General features: G+C 42.8%; 1 protein-coding gene across 1 annotated transcript in view; it reads right to left on the bottom strand.

The window, feature by feature from the left end:
* The window catches only part of ASAH1 (N-acylsphingosine amidohydrolase 1), a 235,081-nt gene that overhangs the window by 83,678 nt on the left and 137,924 nt on the right, over positions 1-13,479 (bottom strand). The window contains exon 11 of the mRNA XM_086962561.1: positions 8,544-8,675. Coding sequence (XP_086818687.1) covers positions 8,544-8,675 — 132 coding nt within the window. The remainder of the gene's footprint in view (positions 1-8,543; positions 8,676-13,479) is intronic.

The raw sequence follows: 13,479 nt of genomic DNA, 5'->3' as shown, positions 1-13,479 counted from the left end.
GATTTGCTTGTGGGGAGGGGACTGGGTAGTCCAAAATTCACCCAAACCTAGCTTCAAAACCAGCTGCTTCAGTTTGGTTAGCCACGGTATCTTGTTTGCACTGTTCAGGGTGATCAGCTCATCCAGGACCAACGCATAGTTTGCCAGTTCTGGTGTCCTTCGTAGGCGCACCCAGAACAGAAAAGGACGGAGGCGCACCACGTCTGCAATAGAATGTTTGCCCATGTCTAAAAAGAGGGGTTTTAAAGGTGTAGAAAGCGGGAGAGCGACCAAGTCCCTCACAAACGTATTCTCTGCCCTTACCAGGTCAATGGTGTGCTCACCTCCCCACAGCTCTGAACCATAGACCGCAGAGGCTACAGCCTAGTGTGTCGCTGTTGTGTGAGTGTGTTGCGTAAACGCTTTACAAATTGCCTCTGGGATAAGCCTGACTGCTCTGCCAAGCTACCAAGGGGGTGAGCAGGGGTTATCTTCAGCGTGCAACTCCCTTGCCCAGACTAGATTGGTGGTTTCTGCCTGGCTTAGACGCATGCCTGGCTTAGGCGCATGCCCTAGCCAACCAGAAATCCAATTTCTAACACCACCCTTATGAAATACAATAGTGTTTATTCCTGAAACTTGTGAGCATCCATAGGATAATACTCATTGTCCAAATTTGGTGAAATGCTGGGCCTGGCAAAAACGTGCTAGTTATGGCACATTGTAGGCATCCATGAACAAGGGCCAATACCCAACCTCTGTAATATGCTGCACACACATAATAGTGGAATTTCTTGGAAACTTGTGGGCATCCATGGCACAATTCCAACACCTAGTAAAATGCTGGACCGGGTTCAGAGGTGTTAACTCTTGGCAAATTATGGGCATCCATACATGTTGATCAATCCTAGTAAAATGCTGGCACTTGCACCTGAGTGGTGATTACTGACATACTGCGGGCATACATGGCATAATAGCAGTACTGAGTATTGTGGTAACTTTTGCCATGTTTAGTGCATCCATGTACAATGGTAGTGTTTAACATATTCTGGGCATCCATAGTACTCATAACTGCTATAATGCTGGCTCTGCATTATGGTGGAAATCCATGACACATTGTGGGCAGCCATTCCATGATGGTACCAAGGTAGGAATGTAAATAATGTTTAATTAAAGTTTTAGCTGGATCAGAGAAGAGAGTAAGAGAAGAGAGTAACCTGTGCAAGTGAACATATACAATGTGTACGCTTGCATATGTTATCAGCTTACCCTCTCTCCAAAATCTAGAAAAGATGCATCTTTGACAATGCCAGGGTTTGGAAGAAAGGGCAAAACCTACTGCATTTGTAAATGCTGGTTGCTTTCTGTCAAGTGGAATTCAAAAAGTGAAACTGTTCTGAATTTGGACTGCTAGGTGAAGTAGAGAAAACACTTGAAGTGATGTGTTTGTCTTGAGATGAAAGTCATTTGATTGGCTAGGAAAAGCTATGCTGTTCTGTTTGGTCTGCTTTTTCCAGTTATATTTTTTTCCTCCAGTGAATTAGACAATCATGAGTCCATTTGAGGAGTTCCATTTTTCTTTGGTGCTCTTCATCAAAGAAGTGCTCTGATAACTAGGATACCAAGTATGTATTGCTAGTCTCGCTGATGGTGACTATGGTTTTCCAACTCACACTATGTGGTGTCTGCAGATTTGTAGTCCGGAGGAACAGGCATTTTTACCTGCACCTCTGTGGGAAGACCGGCTACTGGCTCTCCCTGGTTAAAGATCCGGGCAGTCTCCCTAACTGTGGACATTTTTCTTCATCAAGTGTGGAACATGTAGGGAGATTATAAACATGTGTGGGTCACATATGGTTGGTCAAATGGTGTAGTATACCGGAGTAGGTCTACTAACTGGACAAGACAGTGACTTGCTTTTGGGAAGGGTTTGAAAATCCTTTGCTCATAGTAGGCTTCCTTTCTTCTAGCCCGAGAGAAAACCACCCATCTCCCTATAGTTGTTGTGTTGCAATTCCAGCATTGGGAACAAATCAGTTTCTTGACACTGCACCAAGAACTTCAATTTGACGATCAATATATTTTGCTCTTAGACATTTTTTGTGGGACACTATACTGACTGATGCTCTAAAATCAGAAGTTGCTGTTTCAGCCCATTGAGTTGAACAGATTGAAAATCAAGGTTAACCAATACACAAACTTGGTAAAGAGTCCCCATATCGGTTTCCATGACCTTCAACCTCTTGCGTAGTAAACATCCTCCTAAAATACAAAAAAAGTGAGTGCTCCAGAGGACCAATGTTCGTGCATAGATGGAAAAGCCCTTCTGTCCTGTTTTTTCCTTTTTACACTTTTTAATCTGATGGCACCATGGCTGCGGGTACTGGAGATGGGAAAAGTGATCAGATGCCACGAACAAAGGCCTCACCCTGTGCCCAATCAAATTAAAGATGGGGTAATGGGTACAGGGAGTGGCCAAATGTGCATCAGATTCTGTGGGTAGGAACAATAGGCTCAGGCCAGAGCCTGTTGTATAAGGCCATAGGAGGGCTCTCCTGGGGCACAGAATGCAGGGCGTTTTCAAAGGCGCCACTCTGCACCAAGATTTCACTGGGCTCTTTCCTCACACTGCACCAAACATGCTATAAAAAAAAAGTGAGAAAAGCAGCACATAATCTGCACTAAACTCTACTGAGGCTCAGCTATGACTGACATTGACAGATATGACTTTTAGCCAATCGGATCTGTCATTCACGAACCACCCTGTCTCTCGAGCCAATGGGTCACCTGTATGGGTAGAGCCAATGTCTCTAGGCTGCAGAGCTTTAAGGCAACACATCAATTGTCACTTCACCAGGAACACCATGCACTGGCCACAATTTAGTATGGGTGCTTCTTGGTTCGGACACCAACACAAAATTGATAAGGCATTACCTTGTGTTAAACAGAGGTCAAGAAGCTGGTGAAAAGCTTTCCCACAGATGATAATGACATTTAGTGTTTGTTTGAAAAATATATTGCCACAGATTTGATTGATTATTTCTCTTTTGTTTCCTTTTGTTGGCACCAAGCTTACATGGCCACAGTTCAATAGATCTGCTACAAGAGCTCAGAGTAGAGGGAAGGGGTAGAAAGCAGCACAGGGACCTCCTACTGCTAAGCATAGTTCCTGCTCCACAAGTGGTTGACCATAAAGAGGGAGAAGGGCTAAAAGGACTCACTGAACCCGGGTACAAAACGCCTGTGCTCCTGTTATAAAGATGGAAGAGGAGAGGAGGTAGCATGGAGATCAGGGTGAAGAAAAAGGAGTACAGAGGGAATGAGGAGACATAAAGAGGGTGACAGAGGAGTGAATGGGGGGTGACTGGGCCTGTGGAGAGAGCAAAGAAGAGTGTGAAAATGCGGAAGAGAGAAAGGGAAAAGAAGGGTGGTATGGAAGAAGAGAAAATGACCGAGACAGTGAGAAAAGTATTGAGAGAGGGATGAGAAGAAGAGGTGAAGGAAGGAGGATAGAAGTAGGAGACAGTGAAAAGAGAAAGTTGGCATCTGATGATACCATCTGGGTCAGAGGGCACGTGGTTCTTTCCTCTGATCCATGTTGGACATCATGTAATGTGATTTCCAGTAATTCTAAAGTATGTTACTAGCAACCATCTAGTGAAGTAATCATTATGCTAATGAGTTGCTTTGGAATTTGAAAATCCTACCTGTTTTTCCGTCATAAAATGCAGGCAAGTATGTAGCTAAGTACACAAACTTCCCCTCCCTCTAATGTATTTCTCAGGGCTTACACATACATCATATGCTGTCACCATCTCTAGTGACATCACACATTCCCTCAACTGTCATCAACAATTGTACGTTAACACATCTGTTCACTAGCAATTACAACCTTATGTCTTGAAGCATCTATTAGAAGGGTGGAAATGATAAAATAACTAAGACAGTGGACATATCCGGCAGGCTATGCAACAGGTGCACTGAGCGCCAGGCCTCAGTGCCCTAATATCACTAGTAATGGCCAACAGCCATGCTCAGCAGACACTGGGAATACTGGTGCTGAGTGATGGGCTTGGACAAAGCTGTGCTCAGAGTCTACTGGGCTTAGCTGAAGTTTGAGCCCAATGGGCTCTGTGGAAAGGGTGCCGAGCATAGTTTATGGCTGAAGGACAGACCATGTGATTACAATCTCTGTGAGTTAGCCAAAGATCCAGCCTTGTGGGCTTAGGAGAAAGGGATGTTGAGCTAAGGGAGAGGCCAAAGGTCAGACCCTGCATGTATAAGCTGCTGACATGGCTAATGATTGAACCCAGTGAACTCTAGGAAAAAGGTTGTTTACCAGCAAAAGTGATCCTCCTCATTCAAGACAATGAGATGCCTGGTGGTGGATGTAGCATTAGTATAGCCCAGGGGCACGATTTTACAGTGTTCCTTGTAGGGGACTGCCAACTGGCTCTCCCTTTAAAAAATTTAAAGGAATCTCCACAGGGCATAGCAAAGGTTTTGCACGAAATTGCCAAGGAACCATGAGAACTTATCAGCCCAGCTTAGCCCACCACAGATGGAAACCATGAAGGTTGTGGAGAAAGTGGTGCTTTAAATCTTCATGAGTGACCCGGCACCACCCCAACCTGCACCAAACCCATATTACAGTGCCCAGATCAATATACCCTAGTTCCAAGGGAACCAGGAAGTTTGCTACATCATTCAATCTATGTTGCGGCTGGCCCCATTAGGCTGGGGTCAGCCATCCTGTTTTTTAAACTGTCTGAACCATCTCATTAGCTCTTATGGCATATTACTTCTGTGTAGGATTAGTACCGGACCATAAAGTCCAGTTCCTAGAGAGAACTGGTGAAGCCTTAGGATCAAGGTCCGTGTCTGTGGTCTCATGGACAGCCTCGGTAATGAAAAAATGCACCAGTTAATGGTGGATCTTGCCATATGGGCACCCTAGATAAGTAGGCTCTAGGAACACCACAGAGGGTGCTGATCCACGGATGAAAGTTCGGCACAGCAGAGACTGGCTTCACAGCGTGCTGGGCTTAGGGTCCATGCACAACTGAGATTAGCTGCAGTGTTGCAAACCCACTGCACAAGACCAAACAGTGGGTGCTGAAAAGGCTAGCTGCATAGGAGTGGGGGGTATTCCCCCCAGTCATCTGCTGTGTGTGGCAATGCATAGGGGGCTTGGCCACAATTGCAGTTGGCCACAGTGTGTTTGGCACAGGCTAACCCTTGGTGCACAGGACTCTGGGTAGTCCACACAGACTACTGGGATTAGTAAAACACAAAAACATAGAAGCTGTAGTATATTGAATGCCCCAAATGAAAATAAATTGCATGTTATGTTTTTTTTGTTTTTTGCTGGTAAGAAATTACCATACCATAGAAATCCCCTGAACAAAGTTACAAGTAAAGTTATGGTTTCTACACAAAAACTAAACCCACTGAAACTAGGTATTTATTTATGAAACCATAACTCACACCCCAGTGATGCAATGTTCACGGTCATACAGCTTTGGATCATTCATAGGAAGAATCTTTATTAGAATCTCATTTTATTGGTTCGTTAGCAGAAGAAGAATTTCCTGCTGGATTTCCCGTAAATGCAGTTAGTGTTCCTTTCTGGGTGAGTAATGGGGTGTTTTTTAAAACATTTTTTATTGGTAAAAGAAAAAGAAAAACATGAAGCAGCAATAAGACAGTATATAAGTCCCCAGCATAAATGTACACTTTGATACATTTGTAACCTGGGAGACGCAGTAGAGACCCTTCCATTCCGTCATAGTAATACTTTCCGGCATATCCATCAAATAATTCATGCATTGTAGGACAAATTGCAAAACAAAGATGCATACCATTCGACACTTGGCGTGCAAGAGACCGCATTATTCAGTACTGGGTGGGGGCACATCATCCACAACAGAGATATCCAGTAGCTATTCCGTTCACCTTCCAGTTCTACTTTCGGCGACAAGCAAATAGTACCCCTGTATCTATTCCACCTCTTCCATTTGTAGTCGCATTTCTTAGGGCAGCCCCTATGTTTTTCGGCAATCATTGCCCTGTCCATGTCAACTGCCCAGTCGCGTAGAGTCAGAACCGTTCCGGCCCCCCATTTCTGGGCAATATTACGTTTTGCAATGGCCCACCCGAGCAAAGACCAAGTTTGCTCTATTTGTGTTAAGTCAGTAGCTTCAGATATTTAGAAGTCATAGTTGAATGGGGTGGTTTTTAAAGGAATTCCAGATTGGGCCTAGATTCCGCAAACTAATGTGCCCAATGGTGATCTTGGACTAATTTGGAGCGATGGAAGGTATTTTCCTCCCTATGGCCTTTATGGGGGTTAATGAGGACGCCAGCATGGAGAAGTGAGGCAAATTTGTTATCTTGGAAGCATGATCTGAGATGTTACCCTCTTTTTACCTGTACACACATAGGGGTGGAGAGAAAAACAAAGAAAACCCCTATATATCCCACAAAACAAAAAATCCTTTGTTTTGAAAATGCTGCCCTCACTCACACACCGAAGTGTGTGACATGCTTCATCATCGGGTCTGCTTACAATACGCCCAGGTGTAGCCACACTCTGGACAGAGCAAAGGGGGGAGGGGGGTGGGGGGGTTAAGATAAAAAGACCCTGGAATTGATTAATCCATGGCAGCGTTGATGGTGATTGTTGATGTGATGGCTCTTCCTTGGCCAAGGCTGAAGCCTCCTTATGCTTACCCTCCAGGATCATGTTGAGCAGTGGCAAGATGGTATGTCAGATTTGACTTTCAGACCATCCGAGGATAGCCAGGGCATTAATTGCCTGTATTTAGGTTGCTGTTACTGAATCAACCCTATTGCCCAGATTGTCGATTAATCTTACATATCTATCAAGAGGTGCAGAAATATGGGCTGATGCTTCTATGATGGAGTCTGGCTTGGGATGGCCTGTCAAGCATGCTGGGACAGTCAGGTCCTCTGTATTTGTACTCCATGTGTTGTATATAAGTGCCTCAACTGTGGTTGACATTAACAACAGTTTTAGTCCTTCTATCGACATGTAGTCCAAGATCAGGATGGCCTTACATCCTTTCTTGGCTGTTTCTTAAAATCAAACAAATCATAAGCATTGCTGATCTACTATGGCCGGGAGCGGTCAAATGTATTAGCTGTCCTTTTCGTTAAGACGAGAAACTGGAGGATGTCGCCGTGTGAAGAATCCGGTTGTGGTGCTATTTTATTACCTCCTTGGATAATACAAAATACCTCCATTTAGGATCCTCTTCTTTGTTGTTCTGAACTTTACTCTTCTTCTTCCACCTCCAAATCAGTAACTGTCAGTAGTCATCGTACCTCATCTCCTCAGCAGAAGGGGACACAGTGTGCGTTGCCTAGGTTGCTCTTGAGATGGTGGGGGCCGAGGTGGAAGGAGAGGTATCAATAAAAAGTGGTGAGGTTCTGGACGTCCAGGTGAGTAGGGCTGTAAGCAGTGTCAGAAATTTGCTTCAGGTTACTGAAGTATGCTATCTCTTCCAATTTCAGGATGTGGACCATTTGGTGTCTCAACACCTTGAGCAGCAACTGTACATAGGATACTGGGGTTGTCAATGCTTGCAGAAAAGATGGGATCTGCTGTCAAGGACGCAACTGTTGACAATATCATTGCTAAGACCCTGTACAGTAGTAGGGCTGTTAACAGCGTCCTCTGCATCAGTAGGGTCTTTTTGTATAATGACGGAATGGCAGTTGGTGGTGTGACATTGAAAATGGGGCCGTAGATAAGGTTTTAGGAAAAACCCTTACTTTATAAAAATACAATCTGTCTCTATGAGGAATAGATTGTTGAAGCTGTTTCAAACAACAAGGTGCAAATTACAGCTAAAATTAGGCAGGGAATGTAATTTGAATGTTCAGGTTGTGTTTACCTTTCATATATAGAATGTTGATTAAACAATAAACAATGATAAAGCTGTGCAGAGGAGGTTAGGGATGCCATTATAATACAGAGCCAGTACTTCACAGGAATCCTTGGGTTTTCCACATGTCTGTATCTCTGTGAAATATGGGGTTTTATACAACTGCATTTCACGCACAAAAAAAACAAGAACCCAAACATGTAATATACATTCATAAATGTTTATGCCAAGTTAGTTGAAATAAATGCGGCCCCAAAAAAATATTATATATAGAACAAGTGTAGTAATAAACGTAGACTCTGGCATTTATTACAACAGTGCAAGTGTCAGATCCATTCCACTATTATAGTTGACATGACATGATTCTGGATAATGATACCCTAAATATTCACTCCTGAAAGCATGGGCGTAAGCACTGAGATTGTGCTTTGGGACTGCTCAAAAAAATTGCATGGCATAAAACATGTATACAGAGTCTTACATGCTAATTACCACCAATCTAGAGGGAGAGAAGGTACAGCAGGCTTTTGTGAGTCATGGGCTTTTCCTACACTCAACAATGGAAAGCACTTTACACAAGTACATCATACACACCTACCTCCATAGACACACACGGACACATACATATATCAAGATAGATAAAATATCACTTACTCCAAAACATCTAGGCAGGGCACTCGGGCACGTGTAATAACACAGGCTTCACCAGATTGGTTTCCTCCCAAAATAAAGTAAGCAGGAGCCAACAGCTTTGTTTTCATAAGCTGGTTCTTTGCATCTTCATAGCTGTATTTAAAGAAGCATATGCTGTCAGTCTTTAAATACTGAACATCACAAATGAATAAAGCAAGGAGCTAATAGTTCAACATAATGTACCCTATTTATTTCAATACACAGGCCAAAAGATTAACCTAAATGAAAACAAATAAAAATAAAGTTCAACAGCTGCAATTCAACAAACTAAAAGGAAACCGCTGCTTGGGCTACAAGAAACTGCACAACAAACAAAATGCAGAAGTAGGCTTTTATACTGTGCAACTGATCTGGAACTGTGGAGACCAGAAGGGCTGGACTGGCCATAGCGGGCACCGGGCATTTTCCTGGTAGACCGCTAGCGTGCGGGCTGGTTTTGGGCCCCTGGGGGGCCGTTTGTTACCGGGGGTCGGCAATATCACCCCCTGTAACAAAATCCTCCGAAACTGCTCGTCCGCACTCCCCCTCACCCCATGGGGGGTCCAGCTGAGCAGTTTTCCAGGGCTGGTTTCTGTTCCCAGATGCATGGATGGTGAAGTAATTGGATATAATCAATATTACTCGGACCAATTACAGGTGGACTTATCATGCATACAAAAAAATATACACAACCAATGAGGTTTATAGTAGATATTCCTATTTCCCTTTTTATACATACATGCAATCCTCATCCCCAAAATCAATTTTGCTATAATATATGTTTAGCAATATTAATGGTCAAGACAAATATAAAAGAAAAAACAGACCATCAAGCAAGCACTGAGAAACAAAATAGCAAAAAGATCACCATCATTTGGTAGAGGATAGTGGACCTCTTTCATATGCTGTGGTTCTGCCCTTCATTGCACCAATACTAGCAGGAGGTGACAGCTGGTCGGAATCCGCTGACCGCCCACAACTACACACATGGGAAGAATGCATATTAGGGGTATTTCCCAGATCCAAAAAGGATAAAGCTACTTCCAGATTTATAGATCTAGGCCTCATTGTCGCAAAAAGACTGGTTACCCAGAGGTAGAAAAAAAACCATCCTCCCTCACCATATAGCTGGGAGCTATTACTTCTGGTTTGGGCCTAGGCAGACAGTCCATGGGGCAAGAGCCAGAGGGGGACATACTGCAAGAAGGGGGCATCAGTGAAGGTGAGAATGAGCCATGAACGATGCACTTCCTGGATAGTAATAACCGCATGGACAACACCAATGACACAGATGAGTAGTCAGGGAGGGGCCCGAGGTACAGGCAAATCTGAACTAAGGCACGACGATCCAAGCTGAGGGGCCTTTTACAGGAGGGGAGGGAGTGGTACGGTAGGGTTTGCCAGAGTTGCAAAAGTCTGTTTTGATATGTCGACTTGTTGTTTGGAACTTTATGTTAAGAGTTGCATCCTCAATATCCTACTAATAACAGCAAATACGTACACGTGATACATGATGCTGTAAAGACATAAGAGATGCATGCCCAATGTTGAAATGTAATATGTACAAAATATAATGCACTCAAGTATAATATAAAATGCAAATAAAGAAATATATATATATATTTTTTTTTAATTATTTGGTAGATGATAATCCATGAAAGGAACTCTAAAACCCCTTTACATGGCACCGTGTAAAGAAAGGTACAACTTTCAAGGTGCTCAGGACATAAGTGGCATTAAGTGTTTTAACGGGCAGACTGGAATCCACAGCACAAAATGCGCTCTACTCGTTCTGCTCCATACTGACTGTGGAGTACCGTAGAATTCATCACTTACCCTGACCTTTTGAAACATATACATGTTCTCTCTAGTAAGCATCATCTGCACCCACAACATTGATGTCCTCCCCTATGCCGACGACTCACAGCTCCTACTACCCTTATCAAACAATACCACGGACGCATGGGACAAGTTCAACCCCTGCATGCTCGAAGTTTCCGACTGGATGACGATCAACTGTCTCAAACTTAACACAGGCAATGCTAATGAGTTGTCATCTTCAGGAAGAACCCCTCACCATGAAACTCCACCTGGTGGCAGGCTGAACTAGGAATCAAGCAAACAAAAGGAGATTAAAAAGTTTAGCACTCCGTCCTTTAACTCCTTGTGATTGCTTTTTTCACCCTAAGTTGGCAGGGTGTGCCCAGACATGGGTCCTTTGCTCACTTTGCCACTGGATTCAAGCTAGCCTAGCTGATGAAGGGTGTTACCCCCGAAACCAGTCCCAGGATGCTTGTTTATGGGTCCAGGGAAGACATGGCTTGGCAGTTCGGGCTGGATTGTTCCCATGAGGCACAGGTTTGCATATAGCTGTGTCTAAACTGGGGTGGCGAAGTGAACTAAAGAACAATGAAGGATTCAACCCAGATCTGTGACTGGGGGAGAGTGTTTGCAAAGTTTCAGCACTTCGTCCTTCATCTCCTTGTGTTTGCTTTGAACTAGAAACCAAACCTACTAACATCAACCACACCAGGAACCTTAATACCATAATCAACAACAAACTCAACATAACCACCCAAGTAAACTGTGTCACAGCCTCCTGCTTCCACACCCTGAAGATGCAGAGAAAATCTTCAAATGGCTCCCCACCATCACAAGTTACACATGCACACATCACCAAGAAGCTCAATTACAGAAATACCCTCTAAAACAGAAGCAGAAAACCACTTACCAGACACCTGCAAACCATTCACATCTCGGCAGCCACATTCACACTCAGCCTCCCACACTGAACACACAACACACCCTTCTCATGGAGCTACACTGGCTCCCCATGCACAATAGTGGACAGTTAACACTCCTCACTCACACCTTTAAGGCACAAGACTGGTCCAAACTACCTAAATAGCTGTTTCTTCTTTCACAAACCATCCAGACACATCAGCTCTTCCAAATTTATTTTGCATACATCCCACTTATACACAGAAACAGTACCAGTGATTGGGGCTTCTCCTACATCGCTCATAAAGGACGGAACAACGTGCCATCACACATCAGAGCCTCATCCTCACTTTTTGAGTACTTCAAGATGCTGAAGACCTGGCTTATCGACTAGCCCCGGCATGCCTTAGCTGAGGCTAGTCTCACAAAGGTTCAGCAGCAGTAACATAAGGATTAGTTACTTACCTGTAATCCTAGTTCTCTTCCAGGGGTATACTCATCAAAGTCATAAGCACTGAATAGTCCTGCCATCGTGCGGGACCCCGGAGCAATAGCCAATAATATGCATATATCTAAATATATATATAAAAACATATAAATATGCATAAAATAACATATATATATATATATATTCACAGAAAAAACCATAGGTTATAGTGGATATATAGTTAGGAATTTGCATTTACAAAACCTTGAAAATTCAATGAAAAAACCATTGGTTTTAGGCCATATATAGTTAGGGATTTGCATTTACAAAACCTTTTTTTACTCGCATAAAACCATTGAAATTCCATATATAGTTATAAGCGCTAACTATATATCGCGCACCCGCAATCCACTGCTGATGATGTCACATATTACATCATTCATGACATGGTTAGTGACATCACTGATGACATCACTGATGACATCTCAAATGACATCACTGATGACATCACTGATGACAACATCCAGTGACTGTATGTTTCTGTAAAGTAAAAATATGTCTTACATATTGAAGAATGAGTGGATGTATAAGTGTCTAGATGAAGGATTTAGTAGGTGCATGTCTGACTGTATGAGTGAGTGATTAAATGGGTCTCACTCAGTGCATGGGTTAGTGACTAAACTGTCTTAATTTGTGCATCATTATGTCTGTTGTTCTGTAAACTGCTGCATGTGTTGATCAGTAGCTATATGAGTAACTATATGGGTTATTGATTGGTTGCCCAAGTATTTGTATGGGAGACTGAGTGTGTGTGTGGGTGGCTGGGAGGTGTATGACTCTGTGCATAGATGTGTGAGCAGTTGATTCACTAGATGTATGGGTTCAAAAGTGCATGTGGAAACAGCTGTATGGGCGGTTGACTGTGTGCATGAGTGTATTGGTGAATGAATGGATATCTCAGTGCTACATGTCAAAGTAAGTACATATGTAAAACACAGTACATGTGAGAGTTGACATATATAAATAACTGTGCATAAGAGCCAGTGAATGTGTGAGTGGCTGTATGGATCATTGTGAACTTGTATCAGGGATTGTATAAGAGAGTAAAGTAAATATGTGTTAGTATATGTTTGAATAAGTAAGGTGTGTATAACTGTATAGTTGAGAAAATGGAGGTGTGATTGATTTTTGGCATAACTGACTAGGTGTGTGAGTAACTCCATGGATGAGTGACAGTCTGTGACTGTCTGTTTACACTGATTGTATCTAAGGTTATATTAGAGTCTGAAGAGGTTCATGGTATTATCACATGAATGATATCATCAGTGATGTTATCAGTCATGTCAAATGAGATGTTTTCAGTGATGTCATCAGTGATGTCACTAACCATGTCATGAATGATGTAATATGTGACATCATCAGCAGTGGATTGCGGGTGCGCGATATATAGTTAGCGCTTATAACTATATATGGAATTTCAATGGTTTTATGTGAGTAAAAAAAGGTTTTGTAAATGCAAATCCCTAACTATATATGGCCTAAAACCAATGGTTTTTTCATTGAATTTTCAAGGTTTTGTAAATGCAAATTCCTAACTATATATCCACTATAACCTATGGTTTTTTCTGTGAATTTCATTGGTTTTTTAATAGCAAATATGAAAAGCTTTAAAATGTCAAGTACGTGATAGATAAAAACATTTTCGTATTTATGCACGCTGATGTGCTTTGAACGCTGCCCCCCCCTCCCCTCTTTTCTCTTAGTAGTACT

This window comes from Lissotriton vulgaris, chromosome 3_1 (assembly GCF_964263255.1).
Source record: "Lissotriton vulgaris chromosome 3_1, aLisVul1.2, whole genome shotgun sequence".
NCBI lineage: Eukaryota > Metazoa > Chordata > Amphibia > Caudata > Salamandridae > Lissotriton > Lissotriton vulgaris.
The sequence above is the reverse complement of the archived record's forward strand: the minus strand, read 5'-3'. Positions and strand labels throughout refer to the sequence as shown.